Source organism: Scyliorhinus canicula, chromosome 2 (genome assembly GCF_902713615.1).
Source record: "Scyliorhinus canicula chromosome 2, sScyCan1.1, whole genome shotgun sequence".
NCBI classification, from domain to species: domain Eukaryota; kingdom Metazoa; phylum Chordata; class Chondrichthyes; order Carcharhiniformes; family Scyliorhinidae; genus Scyliorhinus; species Scyliorhinus canicula.
In genome coordinates this window covers 242,160,467-242,183,308 of record NC_052147.1, presented here as the reverse complement: position 1 = coordinate 242,183,308, position 22,842 = coordinate 242,160,467, and the positions used below count along the sequence as shown (strand labels likewise).

At 47.3% G+C, this 22,842-nt stretch overlaps 1 protein-coding gene across 1 annotated transcript in view; it reads right to left on the bottom strand.

Annotated features, from left to right (window-relative positions):
• acmsd (aminocarboxymuconate semialdehyde decarboxylase) overlaps nt 1-15,782 on the bottom strand; it is a 63,827-nt gene extending 48,045 nt beyond the window's left edge. The window contains exons 1-3 of the mRNA XM_038789879.1: nt 15,658-15,782; nt 13,305-13,349; nt 12,507-12,603 (exon numbers count right to left, since the gene is read on the bottom strand). Of these exons, the coding sequence (XP_038645807.1) occupies nt 12,507-12,603; nt 13,305-13,349; nt 15,658-15,714 (199 nt within the window). The 5' untranslated portion in view covers nt 15,715-15,782. The remainder of the gene's footprint in view (nt 1-12,506; nt 12,604-13,304; nt 13,350-15,657) is intronic.
• Nucleotides 15,783-22,842: the final 7,060 nt, after the last annotated feature.

The window sequence follows — 22,842 nt, the reverse complement described above, 5'->3', positions numbered from 1 at the left end:
TGGCCAATATGGAGTTTGCGGGAGGCCCTGGAAGCAGGGAGCGTGTCGCAAAGTGTGGAGAAGCTTCAATCGTGTTGCTAGTTTCAGCACGTATTTTCCATAATGACTGATCAATCCTAAAAGCAATCTTAATTGTTTCACCGGTAGTCTCATAATCCTCTGAACTATCTTGAACCATATTCCCCTGCCTCATTGACTCTGAGCATGTTTCACCTGCACCTACAGTTTAATCAGCTATTTCCTTTTCTTGTGCTACCTTTCCTACTACTGCAACTGGTCTCATTATTCGTTTCCAATAATTATCCCGAATATGTCCCACTTTGTTACAATGGAAACACTTTGACCTCCGAATGTCACTTGCACCCTCACCACTTTCCCTGCTGATCTGCGGTGAAATTTCCTGACCATTCCCAACCATTACCCTTCTCTTACTTGACTATTTGTTTTCCTTTCTCTTTCCCACCTTCTCTCCTTTCCAGGTTTCAAAGGATAACGGAAAAAAATGTTTGGCTATATGGACCTGTTGCTAATCAGCAGCTAGTTCTGCTGCCTATCTAACAGTTTTAACTCTTTATTCCTCAACATTCATCCTAATAACCAAAGGACATGAAGTGTTAAATGAACGGTCAAAATTGTTTTGCCTTATCCTCTAAAATTCCATATAAGTTAGTTGAGGTGTTTTCTTGCTTTTCCAAATGTTTGTCTTTAAGCCTCAAGAACCAAATCATACACATTAAAGATAGCTTTCTTTACATCATCATAATCTACAGATAAATCTTCTGACAGAGATGCATACATCTTACAAGCCCTACCTCCTACCAATCTACATTGTAAAAAGTTATGTCCATATTCATTTTGGCCATTTGATAGAAACATAGCAACTAGGAAGAGGAGTAGGCCATTCAGCCTTTCGAGCCTGCTCCACCATTCAATATGATTATGGCTGATCCTCTATCTGAATGCCAGATTCTTGCTTTCTCTTTTTTAAAATTTATTTAAAGTACCCAATTCTTTTTCCCCCCAATTAATGGGGCAATTTAGCCTGGACAATGCACCTACCCTGCATATCTTTTGGGTTGTGGGGGTGAGACCCACGCAGACAAGGGGAAAATGTGCAAACCCCACACAGACAGAAATGCAGGGCCTGATGATGTGTTGTTCCTGCATGATGTGGGAGCTGGTGGACACCATTGTGGTCCTAGTGAACACATCTGTAGCAAGTGTTAGTTGCTTGAGGAACTTCTGCTCAGAGTTGATGAGCTGGAGTCTGAGCTTCGGATGCTGCGACATATCAGGGAGGGGGAGAGGTACCTGGACGCTATGTTTCAGGAGGCAGTCACACCCCTTAGAATAAGTACCTTGAATTCGGCAAGTGGTCAGGGACAGGAGGATGTGGCTACAAGTGAGGAATCCAGGAGGTAGGTTTGTAGGAGTCTCAGTCCTGGTCCTTGTACAACAGGTTTGAGATTCTTACTCCCTGACCAGTTCAGAATGGGGACTGTGGGGAGGATGAGCAAACTGACCACAGCAATACCACACCTGTGGTACAGGGAGCCGTTCAAGTTGGGGGAGAGAAAAATGTAGTCCTAATTGGGGATAGTATAGTTAGGGGCATTGACACTGTTCTCTGTGACCAGGATCGAAAGTCCCAAAGGTTGTGCTGCCTACCTGGTGCTCGGATTCAGGATATCTCATCTGGGCTGCAGAGGAACTCGGAGTGGGAGGGGAAAGATCCAGTTGTCGTGGTCCATGTAGGTACCAACGACATAGGTAGAAACGGATACAGGTTCTCCTGAGGAATATTAGCATCAAGGGGCTAAATTAAAAAGCAGAATCAAAAAGGTACTAATCTCTTGATTACCCTGAGCCATGAGTTAATTGGCACAGGGTCAATAAGATTAGAGAGGTAAATACGTGGTTCAAAGGTCAGTGTGGGAGAAATTGGCTTGAATTCATGAAACATTGGCACCAGTACTGGGAAGGAGGGAAATATTCCGATGGGACGGGCTTCATCGGAATCAAGCTGGGGCCAGAGTTCTGGCGAATCACATAAATGGGGCTGTTAAAAAGTTCTTTAAACTAAATAGTGGGAGTGAGGGTTCAGTTGTATGGAAAATTAGAAAATCAAAGTTAAGGGAGAAGGTGGGAGTGCAGGTTAATGATGAGGACTTTAAACTACCGGTAGGTAAAAGGGTTGAGGGGTCAGGTGAGGTTAGTAAAGTTTCCAGAACACGTAATAGAACAGAGAGTAAAGAAAGCGCAGAAATCCAACTTCAGGCAGAGTAAAAAAGGGGGACAATTATGAGAATGGGGGGCGGTCAACACAGGACTGAGGGTGTTGTACCTAAATGAGCACAGCATACGAAACAGGGTAAATGAGCTGATTGTGCACATTGAAATTGATGGGTATGATGTTGTGGCATCACAGAGACATGGCTGCAAGCGGATCAGGGCTGGAATCTAATTATCCAAGGATATGTGTCCTGTCGAAAGGACAGGCAGATAGGCAGAGGGGGCAGGTTTGCTTTGTTAATAAGAAATTAACTTAAATCGATTGCAAGAAGGGATATAGGGTCAGAAGGCGTTCAATCTGTCTGGGTAGAGTTGAGAAATCACAAAGGAGAATCCTTTTTTAACATAATTTTAAAGTACCCAATTTTTCTTTCCAATTAAGGGGCAATTTAGCGTGGCCAATCCACCTAACCTGCACATCTTTGGATTGTGGGGGTGAAACCCATGCAGACACCCATGAATCGGCGCCATTTGCGCTGGCACGTTTGATGTGGCACCGACCGTGGGCCACTGGATTCAGTGGGGATGCTAATTCTCCGTTCCCGATGGGCCAAGCGGCCGCGTGGATGTGACAGAGTCCCACCAACGCCGTTCACCCCTGGTCGCTGCCAGCGGGAACTCTGCAAGAAGGGTCGGGGGGGGGGGGGGCGGCCTTGAGGAATTGAACAAACGAATGTGATACAAAATGGGATAATTAGTTAGGATAATGTAGAGGATACCCGGGTATAGGAGCCGGAACAAAGGAACTGGGCAAAGCATGGCTTGGATGGGGGGATGGGTAATTGCTAGGACGAGAATGCTGAGTGAAAGGGGCCCCCCAAGGGCCGAAGAATGTGAAGTGAGCCCAGGGCTGAGGAATGTGAAATGAGCCAATCACGATATATGGCCAGGTCAAGAAGTGTATAGGGATAGCCTATGGGAATTTTGCATTCATTACTGTTGCCTTATTTGGTCGTATGTATGTGAAATTTGATGCAACTTGAATGTATCTGTACAGAAATGTTTTGTCCCTTTTGTGTTATTATTTTGTGTCTTAATAAAGCTCGTAGTCTTAAAGTTGAAGTAGGTGCTTTATTCTGAGTTTGTTCTCTCTTCAGCGCTTAACTTACAATTACATCTATGCTGCTAGTCTGTCTTGCTATCAGCTCCCGTTCCTGTGAAGTGTGTCCTGACATCCTGTTCCTGTGTATTTATATCTCTCCCGTGCTCCCTCTAGTGCTTGCTCAGTTGTATTGCATCTACACAGATATACAATCACCACATCCCCCCTTTTTTCTTTACATATTTTCTGTACATTGTTAAAGAAAATTGTACAAAACAGTTAGATTACGTATGATATGTGCTCCCTCTAGTGCTTGCTCAGTTGTATTACATCTACACAGATATACAATCACCACACCTTTTGTTCACTCGCTGTTGAAGATCCAGGAGACATGGTTGTGTCCTGCTCTCCCAATAGAGTGAGTCACCCAGCTAGCTGGTTAAAATAAACAATAATTGATATCTGCGAATCCGTCTCAAATTTTATTGAGACCAGACTGACAGCAAAAGAATCAGGATTGTCAGCCTGTGGGGCGGGGAAAAGTGATCCTTCACCAGGGGGAGCCTCCGATGGGGTCTGGCCCGCGATCGGGGCCCACTGATCGGCGGGCCGGCCTCACCCCTCGCCCGGGTCTACTTTCTTGCCTGGCAGGCCCCTGAACACTGACGCCATGTTGGGTTGGGGCCGGCCCGCTGAAGAAATCCCCCGCGCATGCGCAGGTTGGCGCAGCCCAACTGCGCATGCGTGGGTTGGCACGGCATCCAGTTGGCCCCTGATGGGGGCCAGAATTGGTCGCCTCGTGCTCACAACAGCGTTCACGACGGCGCAAACACTTGGGCTCCATTTTGGAGAATCGCCCTCCGTATGTCAGCTTTTGCCGGTTTCTGAGTTGCTGCACCTTTTGCAGCACTGGGAGGTGATCAAGGTCTGGTAAATGAATGGCCGGAACAGTCGTCTGCAGGTCTCGATTCATAAGGAGTTGTGCTGGAGAAATACCGGTGGACAGAGGGGTTGCCCTGTACACCATTAGCGCAAGGTTAAAGTCAGAAGCTGAGTCCGCAGCCTTGCAGAGCAATTGCTTCACAATATGGACCCTTTTTTCGACCTTCCCGTTGATTGCGGGTAATGCGGGCTTGAGGTAATGTCCTTGAACTGATACAGCTTTGCAAAGTTGGACCACTCTTGGCTGTGGATGCAGGGACCATTGTCACTCATGACAGTGAGCGGAATACCATGCCTGGCAAATGTCTCCTTGCAGGCCTTGATGACTGTCCTTGATGTGAGGTCGGACAGTTTCACCACTTCCGGATAGCTCGAAAAGTAATCGATGATGAGCACATAGTCATGCCCATTGGCGTGAAAAAGGTCGATTCCCACCTCAGACCACGGAGAGGTCACGATCTTGTGTTGCCGGAGTGTTTCTTTGGACTGAGCAGGTTGGAAACGTTGGCAGGTGGCACAATTGAGGACCACGCTGGATATGTCCTGGTTGATTCCAGGCCAATGGACAGCCTGCCAGGCCCTGCGCCTGCATTTCTCAACACCGAGGTGTCCCTCGTGGATCTGTTTGAGCACTAAGCTTGGAGGCTGCGAGGAATAAAAATACGATCTAGCTTGAGGAGGATCCCCTCGACAACTGTTAGGTTGTCCTTGACAAAGAAAAAGAACAAAGAAAAATTACAGCACAGGAACAGGCCCTTTGGCCCTCCAAGCCTGCGCCGATCCAGATCCTCTATCTAAAACTGTCACCTATTTTCTAAGGATCTGTATCCCTCTGCTCCCTGCCCATTCATGTATCTGTCTAGATACATCTTAAATGATGCTATCGTGCCCGCCTCTACCACCTCCACCGGCAAATGCGTTCCAGGCACCCACCACCCTCTGCGTAAAGAACTTTCCACGCATGTCTCCCTTAAGCTTTTCCCCTCTCACCTTGAACTCGTGACCCCTAGTAATTGAGTCCCCAACTCTGGGAAAAAGCTTCTTGCTACCCACCCTGTCTATACCTCTCATGATTTTGTAGACCTCAATGAGGTTCCCCCTCAACCTCCGTCTTTCTAATGAAAATAATCCTAATCTACTCAACCTCTCTTCATAGCGAGAGCCCTCCATACCAAACCTCCTCTGCACCTTCTCCAAAGCATCCACATCCTTTTGGTAATGTGGCGATCAGAACTGTACGCAGTATTCCAAATGTAGCCGAACCAAAGTCTTATACAACTATAACATGACCTGCCAACTCTTGTACCCAATACTCCTTCCGATGAAGGAAAGCATACTGTATGCCTTCTTAACCACTCTATCAAGCTGCGCAGCCACCTTCAGGGTACAATGGACCTGAACACCCAGATCTCTCTGTACATCAATTTTCCCCAGGGCTTTTTCATTTACCGTATAGTTCACCCTTGAATTGGATCTTCCAAAATGCATTACCTCGCATTTGCCCGGATTGAACTCCATCTGCCATTTCTCCACCCAACTCTCCAATCTATCTATATTCTGCTGTATTCTCTGACAGTCCCCTTCACTATCCTGCTACTCCACCAATCTTAGTGTCATCTGCAAACTTGCTAATCAGACCACCTATACCTTCCTCCAGATAATTTATGTATATCGCAAACAACAGTGGTCCCAGCACGGATCCCTATGGAACATCACTGGTCACAGTTCTCCCTTCCACGACTACTCTCTGACTCTTGTTGCCCAGCCAGTTCTTTATCCATCTAGCTAGTACACCCTGGACGCCATGAGACTTCACTTTCTCCATCAGCCTACCATGGCGAACCTTATCAAATGCTTTACTGAAGTCCGTGTATATGACATCTACAGCCTTTCCTCATCAATCAACTTTGTCACTTCCTCAAAGAATTCTATTAAGTTGGTAAGACATGACCTTCCATGCACAAAACCATGTTGCCTACCACTGATAAGCCCATTTACTTCCAAATGGCAATAGATCCTATCCCTCAGTATCTTCTCCAGCAGCTCCCCTACCGCTGTCGCAGGCTCACCGGTCTATAGTTATCTGAATTATCCCTTCTTAAACAAGGGGACAACATTAGCAATTCTCCTGTCCTTCGGGACCTCACCCGTGTTCAAGGATGCTGCAAAGATATCTGTTAAGGCCCCAGCTATTTCCTCTCTCACTTCCCTCAGTAACCTGGGATAGATCCCATCCGGACCTGAGGACTTGTCCACCTTAATGCCTTTTAGAATACCCAACACATCCTCCTTCCTCATGCCGACTTGACCTAGAGTAATCAAACATCTATCCCTAACCTCAACATCCGTCATGTCCCTCTCCTCGGTGAATACCGATGCAAAGTACTCGTTAAGAATCTCACCCATTTTCTCTGACTCCATGCATAACTTTTCTCCTTTGTCCTTGAGTGGGCCAACCCTTACTCTCGTTACCCTCTTGCTCCTTATATATGAATAAAAGGCTTTGGGATTTTCCTTAACCCTGTTTGCTAAAGATATTTCATGACCCCTTTTAGCCCTCTTGATTCCTTGTTTCAGATTGGTCCTACATTCCCGATATTCTTCCAAAGCTTCGTCTGTCTTCAGTCGCCTAGACCTTACGTATGCTTCCTTTTTCCTCTTAGCTTGTCTCACAATTTCACCTGTCATCCATGTTCCATAATCTTGCCATTTCTATCCCTCATTTTCACAGGGACATGTCTGTCCTGCACTTTAATCAATCTCGCTTTATAAGCCTCCCACATATCAAATGTGGATTTACCTTCAAACAGCTGCTCCCAATTCACATTCCCCAGCTCCTGCCGAATTGTGGTGTAGTTGGCCTTCCCCCAATTTAGCACTCTTCCTTCAGGACCACTCTCGTCTTTGTCCATGAGTATTCTAAAACATACGGAATTGTGATCACTATTCCCAAAGTAATCCCCGACTGAAACTTCAACCACCTGGCCGGGCTCATTCCCCAACACCAGGTCCAGCATGGCCCCTTCCTGAGTTGGACTATTTACATACTGCTCTAGAAAACCATCCTGGATGCTCCTTACAAATTCTGCTCCATCTAGACCTCTGACACTAAGTGTATCCCAGTCAATGTTGAGAAAATTAAAATCATCACCACCACCCTGTTGCTCCTACATCTTTCCATAATCTGTTTACATATTTGTACCTCTATCTCACGCTCGCTGTTGGGAGGTCTGTAGTACAGCCCCAACATTGTTACTGCACCCTTCCTATTTCTGAGCTCTGCCCATATCGACTCACTGCTCGAGTCCTCCATAGTGCCCTCCTTCAGCACAGCTGTGATATCCTCTCTGACCAGTAATGCAACTCCTCCACCCCTTTTACCTCCCTCTCTATCCCGCCTGAAGCATCGATATCCTGCAATATTTAGTTGCCAATCATGCCCTTCCCGCAACCAAGTCTCAGTGATAGCAGACTCCCAGGTACTAATCCAAGCCCTAAGTTCATCTGCCTTACCGACTACACTTTTTGCATTAAAACAAAGGCACCTCAGACCACCAGTCCCTCTGCGTTCATCATCTGCTCCCTGCCTACTCTTCCCCTTAGTCACGCTGACTTCTTGATCTAGTTCCTTACAGGCTTTAGTTACTACCTCCTTACTGTCCACTAACCTCCTCATTTGGTTCCCACCCCCCTGCCACATTAGTTTAAACCCTCCCCAACAGCGTTAGCAAAAGGACCCCCAAGGACATTGGTTCCAGTCCGGCATTAAAGAACTGGGGGCATTGCCCTTTCTGCCAACAATTTGCAAGGTGATGCATGACCCGCTGCAGAAGAGGGTCCTTGGCATCTCTTCTTGAATGTTCACCACTCTTTCGTCTGAGGCTGGGAGATTGCTGGCACACAGTTGCACCTGTGCCTCAATTTGCCGGATGAAGTTGACCTGTTCACAGGGCGAGGTGCTGGCGCGTGACAGGAGTCTTGCATTGCAGGAATAGGAGAATTAATGTTTAACATCAAGAACTGTACTAAAATGAATCAAAACTGTACAATAAATGATTAGCTCTTTGCCCGGTGTGTTAACCAACTTGAAATCACACCTGCGGAGTCGAAGGAGAATGCGCTGAAGCCTGGGCGTCATGTCATTCAAGTCCTTATGAATTATATGGACTAAGGGTCTGTAGTCTGTCTCTACTGTGAAGGTTGGTAGACTGTGGACATAGTCATGGAACTTTACAATGCCGGTTAGGAGGCCCAGGCACTCTTTCTCTATCTGAGCATACCTCTGCTCAGTGGGAGTCATGGCCCTTGACGCATAGGCCACTGGAGCCCAGGACGAGGAGTCATCCTTCTGGAGGAGCACCGCACCAATGCCGTCCTGGCTGGCGTCCGTGGAGATTTTTGTCTCCCTCTCCGGGTCAAAGAACGCTAGTACCAGAGCAGTGGTGAGCTTTGCCTTTAACTCGAGCCACTCTGCTTGATGAGTGGGTAGCCACTGGAAGGCAGTGGACTTCTTCATCAGATGCCTGAGAGCCGTGGTGTGTGATGCGAGGTTGGGAAGCGTAGTACCGCTTTCTTGTCTTCCGGGGTCTTCATGGTGTTGGTGGCCTTGACTTTGTCCGAGTCCGGTTGCACGCCCTGCTGGGATATTTGATCGCCCAGAAACTTGATTGATGACATGCCAAAGGAGCATTTGACCTTGTTCAACTTGAGGCCGTTGGCATGGATGCGTTGAAAGGCTTGTTTGAGACGAGATGTGTGTTCCTCTGGGGTTGTGGACCATATGATTATGTCATCTACGTAGACCCGCACACCCTCAATGCCCTCCAGCATCTGTTCCATGATCCTGTGAAAGGTGTCAGAGATTGAAACAATACCGAACGGCATGCGGTTGTAACAGTACCTTCCAAAAGGTGTATTAAACATGCAGAGCTGCCTTCTGGACTCGTCCAGTTGTATCTGCCAGAAACCATGCGATGCATCTAGCATCATGAAGAATTTGGCGTGTGCCATCTCACTGGTCAGCTCCTCACGCTTCGGGATCGGGTAGTGTTCCCGCATTATGTTCCGTTTAAGATCTTTGGGATCTATACATATGCGCAACTCTCCTGAGGGCTTCTTCACACAGACCATCGAGCTGACCCAGTCAGTCGGTTCCGTCACTTTAGAGATTATGCCCTGGTCTTGGAGCTCCTGCAGCTGCGCCTTTAAACGTTCCTTCAGAGGAGCCGGCACCCGGCGTGGCGCATGGATCGCCTGTGACATCAGGCCTGAGTAAGATTTTGTAGCGGTACGGCAGTGTACCCATCCCACTGAACACATCCGGGTATTGTGACAGGAGTTCGTCAATGTCAGCCTCAAGATTCACATTGGCAGAGGACATGGCATGGACGCGTTGCACAAGATTGAGTAGCTTGCATGCATGGGCACCAAGCAGCAAAGCCTTATCAGGCTTGACGATTTCGGATCGCAGTGTGGCATTGATGGTCTTGTTGGAGACATGCAGGTGACGAAACCCTAATGCAGTAAAGGCATTGCCATTATAATCAAGAAGCTGGCAGGCCGGCGGAAGAATTTTTTGTCGCCTTTTGATGCGATCAAGATTTGCTCGTGTTATGAGATTAGCTGAAGCACCAGTGTCCAGCTTGAACCTGATGCTGCATTGGTTAACGTGGACGACAACACGCCATTTGTCCGCAGAATCCACGTTGAGGATAGATTGGCGTGTTGCTGAATTCGAGGAGGCCTTGTCACACATAGTAATGATGCCCACATGATATGGGGACTCCACGCAGTTGTCCTCTGGATCCGTGGTGCTACCAGGATCAGGATCCAGTAGCCCTTGCTGCACACATCGAACGCATTTGCGTTGGAACTGGGATCTCCGGGCCATGACCGGTGGTGCAGACTTGCAGAAGGCTGCATAATGTCCAGGCTTCCCACAATTTAAACATCACCTGCCTCTTGCAGGGCATTGCCGCATTAAGTGGGTGGTGCCGCAGTTTGGGCACGTCATGACGTTGACGTCGTCATGCTCTATGCGTGTCGCACATGCGCAGTGTGGTCTTTGGCAGCTTCGTTCTCCCGTCCGTGGTGTGCATGCCTGGGACTCCGGGAAAAGCGCGTGAAATGGCCGCCTTCATCGATGCAAAGGCACTGCATCCGGGCGATGACCTGTGCACTCTCTGCCTCGTGGGAGGCAAGTTTGTCCTGTTCTGCCGATTTAAGGCGGGAATAACGACTTTTCACCTGTTCATGCACTTTTCACATCTCGATAGCGACTGGCAGGGTCATATTTTTTATTTTTAGGAGCTGTTCCCACAGAGAGCGGGTATAGGCCAGTGAGCTTAACTTCAGTAGTAGGGATGATGCTGGAATCTATCATCAAGGAAGAAATACCGAGGCATCTGGATAGAAATTGTCTCATTGGGCAGACGCAGCATGGGCTCATAAAGGGCATGTCGTTCCTTAATAATTTGGTGGAATTTTTTGAGGACATTACCAGTGCAGTAGATAATTAAGGGTAAAGTAGTAGCATGGATAGAGGATTGGTTAATTAATAGAAAGCAAAGAGTGGGGATTAATGGGTGTTTCACTGGTTGGCAATCAGTAGCTAGTGGTGTCCCTCAGGGATCAGTGTTGGACCCCAAATTGTTCATAATTTAGATAGATGATTTGGAGTTGGGGACCAAGGGCAATGTGTCCAAGTTTGCAGATGACACTAAGATGAGTGGTAAAGCGAAAAGTGCAGAGGATACTGGAAGTCTGCAGAGGGATTTGGATAAGTTAAGTGAATGGGCTAGGGTCTGGCAGATAGAATACAATGTTGACAAATGTGAGGTTATCCATTTTGGTAGGAATAACAGCAAACGGGATTATTATTTAAATGATAAAATATTAAAGCATGCTGCTGTGCAGAGAGACCTGGGCGTGCTAGTGCATGAGTTGCAAAAAGTTGGTTTACAGGTGCAACAGATGATTAAGAAGGCGAATTGTGTCCTTCATTGCTAGAGGGATGGAGTTTAAGACGAGGGAGGTTATGCTGCAATTGTATAAGGTGTTAGTGAGGTCACACCTGGAGTATTGTGTTCAGTTTTGGTCTCCTTACTTGAGAAAGGACATACTGGCACTGGAGGGTGTGCAGAGGAGATTCACTAGGTTAATCCCAGAGCTGAAAGGGTTGGACTACGAGGAGAGGTTGAGTAGACTGGGACTGTACTCGTTGGAATTTAGAAGGATGAGGGGGTATCTTTTGAAACATATAAAATTATGAAAGGAATAGATAGGATAGTTGCAGGCAGGTTGTTTCCACTGGTGGGTGAAAGCAGAACTAGGGGGCATAGCCTCAAAATAAGGGGAAGTAGATTTAGGACTGAGTTTAGGAGGAACTTCTTCACCCAAAGGGTTGTGAATCTATGGAATTCCTTGCCCAGTGAAGCAGTTGAGGCTCCTTCATTAAATGTTTTTTAGGTAAAGATAGATAGTTTTTTGAAGAATAAAGGGATTAAGGGTTATGGTGTCCGGGCCGGAAAGTGGAGCTGAGTCCACAAAAGATCAGCCATGATCTCATTGAATGGTGGAGCAAGCTCGAGGGGCCAGATGGCCTACTCCTGCTCCTAGTTCTTATGTTCTTATGTTCTAATGCAGCCTGCTGACTCCTTTCCAAAGTGAGTATAATTCACATGCGATACTGTATATTGAAATGCCAACAGCACATTGAATCTGAGGCTGCGATAGTTGACCTCACCCTGCTCTTGTTCAGCACCTTTCCACACTGATTTGCCAAGAGGATTACCAGGCAGAGATTAGGACTAAAACTCTGGCTAATATTGTTCCTTATTTATCACAGCCTTGGATAAGGTCAGCTAGTTAACAAGACATTTCAAACAACAATTCTGGGCACATCTTGGGCTATACTAACCTCGTAGAAGCAAGGTATTCAGTGGATGTGAACATGCAGACATGTGGAAATGCCAAATAGGAAGGGACCAGCCGATCCCTCATAAATCGACTCTTGCTAAAACTAAAACTCAAAGCAAGTGTCTCTTACCTTCATTGCAGCCGACAGGTAAGACAATACGTTTGCAGTGGCAATAATCAGGAAACCTGTTTTTTTGGAGTATGTTGTAGCTTCCAGTCCTAAAGTGCAATCCTTTAAAATATAACCACTGTTTAATTCTAGATGGATAGATTTGGAGAAACGCTCGGCAGAATATAATGGATCTTCATTTACCTGATTGATTCATTTCTTGAATCCGTACTTGTGGGTCCCAGCAGTTTTCTTGTACCACTCTAAACACGTTGCCATCTTTCATCATTTTTGCTTCCCCCTTTTTAAAAACAGCAAGTTTTAATTGAAGACTTTTAAGTCTCAAACCAAAAAGAAAATGCTGGAAAATCTCAGCAGGTCTGGCAGTATCTGTAGGGAGAGAACAGAGCCAATGTTTTGAGTCCAGAAGACCCTTAGTCAAAAACCTTTGACAAAGGGTCATCTGGACTCGAAACATTAGCTATTTTCTCTCCCTATAGATACTGCCAGACCTGCTGAGATTTTCCAGCATTTTCTTTTTGGTTTCAGATTCCAGCATCCGCAGTAATTTGCTTTTGTACTTATATGTCCGTAGTGCATTATGACTACTGCTTGTAGGAACCAGGCAATCTTGTGCTGACTCAAAATACATTCGGTGCAAATTTCCAATGGAGCTTTACTTCCAGCCCAATTGTGCTAATGGCAGGCTGGTCTTTCAGCAACCTGAGGGACATTATAGAGAAATCTGACGAGCAGACACTTAAACGCATTCTTGTTAGAGGCAGAAAAACGTCAGCATTCAGCAGTGTCATGCAGAATTGTAAGACAATTGAGAACTATAAGTGAAATGTTATAAGAAACAATGTAGCAATTAAATAATATATTTCCACACAATTATGGATATTACAGAATGAACGAAAGTCAAGCTGCATTTATTTATTTTTCCCTTTGATTAACTTGATAGCAATTATTCACTGCACTTTAGAATTTGTATGATCATACCTGAGAGTGATGGTAAAGTTGGACCCAACCTTCATATCCATACCTCTGACAAAATTAAAAAAAAAGTGACGTTAATTACCGAGAGAGAAAACGAAAATGAATGAAAATTGCTTATTGTCACAAGTAGGCTTCAAATGAAGTTACTGTGAAAAACCCCTAGTCGCCACATTCCGGCGCCTGTTCGGGGAGGCTGCCACGGGAATTGAACCGTGCTGCTGGCATTGGTCTGCTTTACAAGCCAGCCCACTGTGCTGAACCAGCCTCTATATACAACTTGCACAATATAGCATCTTTCACTTCCTTATAATCCCAAAGTGCATTGCAGCCAATCAATTACTCTCGAAGTGTAGTTACTGTTGTTAACAGCTGCCATGTAGGCAAACATGACAATGAAGGCCATTTTACAGCCTTCCTGCCTCAATATTCAATTTTGCAACTTTAGATCTTAATGCCCCATTTTCTCCATTTTCTGGAGGACAGTAGGTGTGGAGGACAGCTCCTCCATAGCCAATGGGAGTGGAGGAGGTCTGGGCTGGTGCTTGGGGTCGGGATGGCCCATCGGATCACATGGCTGACAAAGTGACCAGCACCCTGGGGTTTACCTACCATTCTCTGCCACGTTTTCAGGCCATGGGGGCCTTTTCCTCTTTGTCAGATTTTCCCTGCTCCCCTAGTATTCTGCTACTTCATACTAAGCATTTATACCACTTTCAGACTTTCGTTGCTTTACTTGTCCCAATACCATCCTCTACGATTTACACCATCATTACACCATTTAATCACTCCAGCACGCCATCCTTTTTTTTGTGGCTCTGTATTTCCTTAAACGTTGTTGACATTCTATTTCTAACGAAAGGTCATTGACCAGAAACACTGGCTTTGATTTTAACTCCCTACAGTGGGTGAGAGAGGGTCATTGTGGAGTCAAATATAAGGATCAGATGATCAGTCCATAACACTACCCCATTTCTGACCCTTTAAATATTAAAGTGTAGCAAACAGACCATGGACAAGGAAACCAAGCCATGGCTGGATCACAGTGTTACAATATGATAATGCAGCCTTGCCAGTAAGAACTTAGAGCCTTCTAGCCCCCAGTCTTGAAGCGTTTTTCCTGGCTCTGTTGTGTTCCTGTACCCTGCAAACTATGTTTCTCTTGCCACAGATGTTGCCTGACCTGCTGGGTGTTTTCACCATTTATATTTATTTACGAGAACTGTTTTGTCCTTCTTTCATTAGTAGCATGGGCTTTTTATTAACTTCTCCCCATCAAAAATTTTAGTTTAATATTTAATTTAAAGCAAAGCACCCCTTACCACGCAGTATTTCCTTGGTACTGCGCTGAAGGGTCAACCTAGATTATGTGTACGTTATTGAACTAGTTATTAATGCAAATTGGATAGAAAGTTGGTTAAAAGATAGAAAACTGAGATTAGCTTTATACTGGTGTTTTTCAGGCTGAAGAGATGTAAACAGTCGTATTTACATATATCTATGTCTTTTTTCTCTTTATTTGGTAAGGCACCACATCCTATTAACTGGTTGGTTACATACAGAATTTGGCCAATTTTCCACAGCACCAAGCCGACAAAGTGGAGTGCAAGGTCCTTTTGGTGCCTGCAGCATGCCGGTAAAATTCAGGTGAAATTCGCTGTCATGATAATTGCCTATCGCCTCCACAATATTATTTTTATTCTCACACAAAATGCTAATGTATCAAAACAGGTTAAGCCTCCATGCAGACTGCCAATATATTGCCTCATTAACATCTGACTTGAATAATTTGAAATTTTGCTTTGCCACTACCAGTGATACCACCAATTAAACGTACACTTGTCCGAAGATTATTCAATGCTTATCTTCACTCTGAGCTTCTAACAGAGGCCTCTTCATGTTTCACATTCAGAGAATCATACAATCCCTCCAGTGCAGAGGGAGGTCATTCGGCTCATCGAGTCTGCATTGATCCTCAGAAAGAGCACCCTAACTAGGCCCAATCCTCCGTAGCCCCATAACCGCACCTAACCTTTGTAGATTAAGGGGCAATTTAGCATGGCCAATCCACATTCAAACCTTCACATCTTTGGACTGTGGAGGAAACCAGAGCACCTGCAGGAAACCCACACAGACAAAGGGAGAATGTGCAAACTCCTCACAGGCAGTCAAACCCGGGCCACTGGCGCTGTGAGGCAGCAGTGCTAGCCACCGTGCCATCGTCCCTCATTTGTGTTAGTTTTTATTTGTATTTATTTCAATTTTTTATTCATCTTTACTTTCAGGATTTTATTTCCTTTGTTGCTCAACATGACCTCTACCGTTCAATTATATCTCAAAAATAGTAAAGAATATATACCTGCTTCAGATTGGGCCATTCCTTGGGCAGGATGTGGCAGTGCAAGTCTATCTTCATTCTTGTACAAGTAGAACAACCGTAAAATCAGACTGTATGTGACTGTTGATCACTGAACACGGACCAATGGCTCACTCAATTTAATTTCACCTTTATTTGAGAGGCGTACTGGTCCAGTAGCCAATCAGAGCTCAAGTAAACTTTAACGAACTACAAATCAATCATTAAAGGGCAAAGTACAAATAGAAGGAGAGATGACATGCACATTGGTGACTGAAAGCGCAAACAAGGAGTGTGCATTAATTATCATAGCTTCTACTGGTTAAAAATCATAAACCTGTCACTTGTGTAACTAATTAATGTGACATATTCAACTAATGATCACACTTCAAATTCCTGGATAATTGTAGGGGTAAGTATTACATTTATGAAATATTTAAATAACATTAAGAGTACAGACAGATAAGTGAACAGTTTTGGATTATGTCCCAAATTGTGATTGGAATATGATTAATATGCAAGAAAACAGTGGAGCTCCTGGCACAAGTCACCACATGGGACTATGATTTATCAGTAATAACAGAGACCTGGCTCAAAGAAGAGGAGGACTAGGGTGGGGGGATTGAAGAGTTGATGGTCTAGACTCCACCGATAAGAGAAATGTCAATCTCATGGAGAGCCGTATGCAGCATTGCCCCCAGGACATGTAAGAGCATGTTCAGCAAAGTGTTTATAGCTCACTCAAATAGCCTGAATCAGTCCTTTCAGAGTATGAGCACTGATCTCTATGGAGTACACAAGGGACTGCTTACTTATCAGAGAAAATTCATAGCGGTGGTGCAATGGTGGCTGGAAGGGATGTTTACTGCGCCCCAGTATCTTGTCCTATCATCATCATCGACTGTTCCTCAACTTGAGAATGACATTTACTCAGCACTAAATCTTATTGGCTAATAGGTCATATGGCTAAATGGGATGATGCTTGACCACCAAATCTTTGGACACATGAGGCAGGATGTCCCATGAGGTAGGGGGCTCTGGAGTCCAGGACTTGCTTCCATTTCTTTCCTTCTCCGTTGATCAAGCTATCGCCATTTTGAATGATTGGTAGCAATCTCCTCCCAGGCTGTAATGTTAATGCTTTCAAGATTCAAGGAGAGCTTTACAGTGTATTTGAAGCATTGTCTGTCAGCTTCACTGGAACATTGGAGCTTGAGAGTAGAAAAAAACAAGATCTGGTGGGGGGGGACACTTTTCAGTCATCCAATCACAGGCCTGGATCTTCACAATGATGAAGACCTCTCTGCTTTTGCAATAAGGGCAGGAGACCCGAATCCAAAAGTCCCATCCCTGAATATGGCACCATGACCTATTGTTTTCTGAGGGCGGGAATGAGCCCAGTTCAGGATTTGTATATGTGCATTTTCGTCCTTAGAATCAGAAGTTGACTGCACTTGTGTGATTTTGTGTAAGAGGTGTCTGCAACCCGACATGCACAGATTAGGCGTTATAGGAGCAGGTTTGAACTTTGTAGATTTGTTTAGACAACCATGCTGCCCTTTTGGAGAGGTAGAGTAACCCTTTGGACATGATTCTGTGACATCTTTGGTGGTCATCAGGTGCTCTATAGGGGAGGTCATAGGTCCTTTAGGGTTTCTTAAAATAGACATGAATGTGCATAAGAGGTGCATAAATGCATTGGAGCTGTGAAGATTATTGGAACTGTCAAAAACAACTGTCAAAAGTGTCAAGCTAAATGAAGAAAGGGAGATGTCAAGCTGTCAAAGCATTTACAACTCCTTCTTTCCCTGTGACAATTTGCTAAAATTTGCATGTCAAAACGATTGCCTGCTATTTTACATGTTGGTTGACATAAGCCTCAGGGTTATTATTACTGGACTGGCACTGCATGACCGATTTCACTCCAGGCTATTGTCACAGTGGGGAGCCAGTCATTTCAAAGTTTGATTAACAGCCGAGTGGTCATGGGCTCTTTGAAGTGTGGCTAGGAATTGTAATGCTTGTTTTTATAAGAGATTATGCAATTCAATGAAATGTTTGTTGTTGCAAGGGAGAATGTAAAGTGAAGGTATGTAGTAAATAGGTATTCATGAATTGGAGGGGTTTTTTTCAGGTAAGGTCTGCGGTACACACTTGGAACTTTATTTAATTTAATCTTAGTATGGGTCATGAGATCTGCAATGGTGGATACTGAGTGAGGTGGCATTGTAGGTAAAGGATAGAGAGTTGGGGCAAGGATTGGCATGAATCGGCATAAGTTTGCATAGGGCCTACAAAGGGCCAGGGAATTGGGTGGGGTGCATAGGCTGGCATGGAAAGTATGAGGCGCCATGTGGGGTGGGTGGGGTGCATAAGAGGGCATAGATTGGCATGGGTGGAACATGTGGGATGTGTGAGCGATGAGAGTTGCAGTGCTGTTTCTCTTTTTAAAAATAACTTCAAATAGTGCCAATGCACCGGGGTAGTTCTTCCATCCAGCCCGCCTGTGCATCCGGCATCCTCCACACTCTGGGACTGGCCATCTCAACTCTCAGGGAACCCCACCACCCTGAAATGAAAATATGACTGTCTGGGCCGTTTTCTTCTAGGTCAGGTTTGCAGAGCTGGGAAATGTCCAAAAATCCAGGCCATTAAAGTTGATTTTGCATGAGTTCTGCCCGAATTCTTCTGGAACTGGCTTCAAGAAGACACTAGTGTTTCAATATTGCTGAAAAGAGACATGTTGCCAAACTTTTCATCTTACACTCATCGGGACAAACACAAGAATGCCAAATTTCAAAAGATCACAATTTGTACTGCAGGATGAAAGATGCCGATTGATTGGAAGTCAACTCAAATTGACCAAAGTATTGCAAAGGTAAACTATAGGCTCCTGAAGCTCCCTGATAATTCAAAAAAAGTGCAACACTTGAACGTATTATTTTTACTTATTTTTGCCACGCTGCTCCGGAAAAGCATCTTGCCACGGTGCAGTGTGGCTAGTGAAAGCTGGTAGCTCCCGCTCCGGGGATCCACCCAGCTAACAACGCTTCGCTAGATTCAATCCCTTCTGATCCATACCTGAGGCTTTGGGACTCGATCCCTTGACCTCGGGGAACTTGGGCGAGCGCCGTTTAGTACTTGTCCCCACAAACGGGGACCAGATGGAATGGCACCCGTGGAGGTCTCCAAGGGGATTGGAGGACCCCAAATGCATGTCCTTTGGCCAGGGTGGTTACCTAGCATTGCTGGTGCGGCCTGAGTACCCAGGCTGTGTCAGCTTGCCACCTTGGCAGTCCCAGCCTGGCACCATGGCAATGCCACCTGGGTGCCAGCGGGCACTACCAAGGTGCCAGGCTGGCACTGCCAAGCTGGAATTTTCTGTGCATGCGTGATTGGGCGGAGCTCCCCATTGTAAAAAACGTGGCCTTGGCTACACATTCCCCGTTTAGGCCCCATATTCTTTTTTTTTTTAAATAATTTTTATTGGAATTTTTTGAAAAATATATATCAACAAAACAATAATAACAATAACAAGAATAATAATAAACACCCCCCGGCACCCGTAACAACGCATATAACAAACCACCCACCCCCCCCAAACCCAATAAACAACAAAATAAATTAACAATAAGCAAATTAACTTAAACACTATCCCCCTAAACCCGCCCCACCCTTTCCCCCCCCTCCCCCCCGGGTTGCTGCTGCTGCTGACTTAGTACCTTATCGTTGAGCCAGAAAGTCGAGGAAAGGCTGCCACCTCCTAAAGAACCCTTGTACCGACCCCCTCAGGGCGAATTTCACCCTCTCCAGCTGAATGAATCCCGCCATGTCATTAATCCAGGCCTCCACACTCGGAGGTCTCGCATCTTTCCACTGCAGCAAGATCCTCCGCCGTGCTACTAGGGACGCAAAGGCCAAAACATCAGCCTCTTTCGCCTTCTGCACTCCCGGCTCCACCCCAACCCCAAATATCGCGAGTCCCCAGCCTGGCTTGACCCTGGATCCCACCACCCTCGACACCGTCCTCGCCACCCCCTTCCAGAACTCCTCCAGTGCCGGGCATGCCCAGAACATATGGGCATGGTTCGCTGGGCTCCCCGAACACCTGACGCACCTGTCTTCGCCCCAAAGAACCTACTCATCCTAGATCCACACATGTGGGCCCGGTGCAGCACCTTGAACTGGATGAGACTAAGCCTCACACATGAAGAGGAGGAGTTCACCCTCTCCAGGGCGTCCACCCATGTCCCCTCCTCAATCTGCTCCCCCAGCTCCACCTCCCACTTAGCCTTCAGCTCCTCTACCGACGCCTCCCCCACCTCCTGCATCACCTGGTAGATGTCAGACACCTTCCCATCCCCGACCCACACCCCCGAAAGCACCCTATACCTTACCCCCCGCGGGGGCAGCAAAGGGAACCCCTCCACCTGTCGCCTAGCAAATGCCTTGACCTGAAGGTACCTGAACATATTCCCGGGGGGGAGCTCAAACTTCTCCTCCAGTTCACCAAGGCCCGCAAACCTCCCGTCAATAAACAGATCTCCCAACTTCCTAATGCCCGCCCTGTGCCACCCCAGGAACCCGCCATCCATGTTCCCTGGGACAAACCGGTGGTTCCCCCGCAGCGGGGCCTCCACCGAGCCCCCCACTTCCCCCCTGTGTCGCCTCCACTGCCCCCAAATTTTGAGGGTAGCCGCCACCACCGGGCTCATTGGAGGGAGCGGCAGCGGCGCTGTTACCAGTGCCTTCAGGCTCGTGCCTCCACAGGGCGCCATCTCCATCCATTTCCATGCTGCCCCCTCCCCATCCATTACCCACTTACGTACCATTGAGACGTTAGCCGCCCAATAGTACCCAGAGAGGTTGGGCAGCGCCAGCCTCCCTCTATCCCTGCCCCACTCCAAAAAGACCCTCCGTACCCTCGGAGTCCCATGCGCCCAAACAAATCCCAGAATGCTGCTGGTCATCCTCCTAAACAAGGCCCTCGGAACGAAAATGGGGAGGCACTGAAACAAAAACAAAAACCTCGGGAGAACCGTCATTTTAACGGACTGTACTCTACCCGCCAACGACAACGGCAGCATGTCCCACCTTTTAAATTCCTCCTCCATCTGCTCCACCAACCTAGTAAAATTGAGCTTGTGCAGAGTCCCCCAGCTCCTAGCCACCTGAATCCCCAGGTTCCTAAAACTCCTCACTGCCCTCTTTAGCGGGAGCCTACCAATCCCCTCCTCCTGATCTCCCGGTGTACGACAAACAGCTCACTCTTGCCCAGGTTCAATTTATATCCCAAGAAACTCCCGAACTCAGCAAGAATCTCCATCACCTCCGGCATTCCCCCCACCGGGTCTGCTACATACAACAGCAAGTCACCCGCACACAGCGACACTCGGTGCTCCTCCCCACCTCGCACCAAACCCTTCCACCTCCTCGACTCCCTGAGAGCCATGGCAAGAGTCTCAATTGCCAACGCAAACAGCAAGGGGGACAGGGGTCACCCCTGCCTTGTCCCACGGTGGAGCCTGAAGTACTCGGACCTTCTCCCATTTGTTGCTACACTCGCCATCGGGGCCTCATACAGCAACCTCACCCATTTAATAAACCCCATCCCAAACCCGAACCTCTCCAACACCTCCCACAAGTACCCCCACTCAACCCTGTCAAAGGCCTTCTCTGCATCCAATACCACCACAATCTCTGCCTCTCCTTCTGCTGCCGGCATCATTATCACATTCAGCAGCCTTCGCACGTTAGAGTTCAGCTGCCTCCCCGTCACAAAACCCGTCTGATCTTCATGTATCACCCCCGGCACCGTCCTCTATTCTAGTGGCCAAGATCTTCGCCAGCAACTTGGCGTCTACATTCAGCAGTGAAATCGGCCTGTATGATCCGCACCGCAAGGGGTCCTTATCACGCTTCAGGATCAGGGAGATTAGTGCCCGAGACATCGTCGGGGGCAGAACACCCCCCTCCCATGCCTCGTTGAAGGTCCTAACCAACAGGGGGCCCGTGTATTTCTTATAAAATTCAACCGGGAACCCATCCGGTCCCGGCGCCTTCCCCGACTGCATGTGGCCAATCCCACTGACCAGCTCCTCCAACTCGATCGGCGCCCCCAGTCCCTCCACCTGCTCCTCCTGCACCCTTGGAAATCGGAGCCTGTCAGAAAAGCTCTCCATTCCCCCTCCCACCGCCGGCGGCTCCGACCGGTACAGTTCCCTGTAGAAGTCCCTAAAGACCCCATTGACCTCTGCCCCCTGCTGCACCACATTCCCATCTCTATCCTTCACTCCACCAATCTCCCAAGCCGCGTCCCGCTTACGAAGCTGATGCGCCATCATCCTGCTCGCCTTCTCTCCATACTGATAGACCGCTCCCTGCGCCTTCCTCCACTGTGTCTCCGCCTTTCTGGTGGTCAATAAATCAAACTTGGCCTGCAAGCTACGCCGCTCCCCCAGCAATCCCTCCTCCGGGGCCTCCGCATACCTCCTATCCACACTCAACAGCTCTTCCACCAGTCTCTCCCTCTCCCTCCTCTCCCCCCTCTCCCTATGGGCTCGGATGGAGATCAGCTCCCTCCTAATCACTGCCTTCAGAGCCTCCCACACCATCCCCACCTGGACCTCCCCAGTATCATTGACCTCGAGGTACCTCTCGATACATCCCCGAACCCTCCTACACACCTCCTCATCAGCCAACAACCCCACGTCCAGACGCCAAAGCGGGCGCTGGTCCTGCACCTCTCCCATCTCCAGATCCACCCAATGCGGAGCATGGTCCGAAATCACAATAGCCGAATACTCGGCCTCCTCCACCCTCGGGACCAGTCCCCTACTCAAAACAAAGAAATCAATGCGGGAATAAACCCTGTGCACATGGGAGAAAAAAGAGTACTCCTGAGCCCTCGGCCTCCCGAACCTCCAGGGATCCATTCCTCCCATCTGGTCCATAAACCCCCTCAACACCTTGGCCGCCGCTGGCCTCCTGCCTGTCCTTGAACTAGAATGATCCAGTAGGGGATCCAGCACCGTATTGAAGTCCCCCCCATGATCAAGCCCCCCACCTCCAGGCCAGGAATGCGGCCCAACATACGCCTCATGAAACCAGCATCATCCCAATTCGGGGCGTACACATTAACCAACACCACCCTCTCCCCCTGCAGCTTACCGCTCACCATCACATATC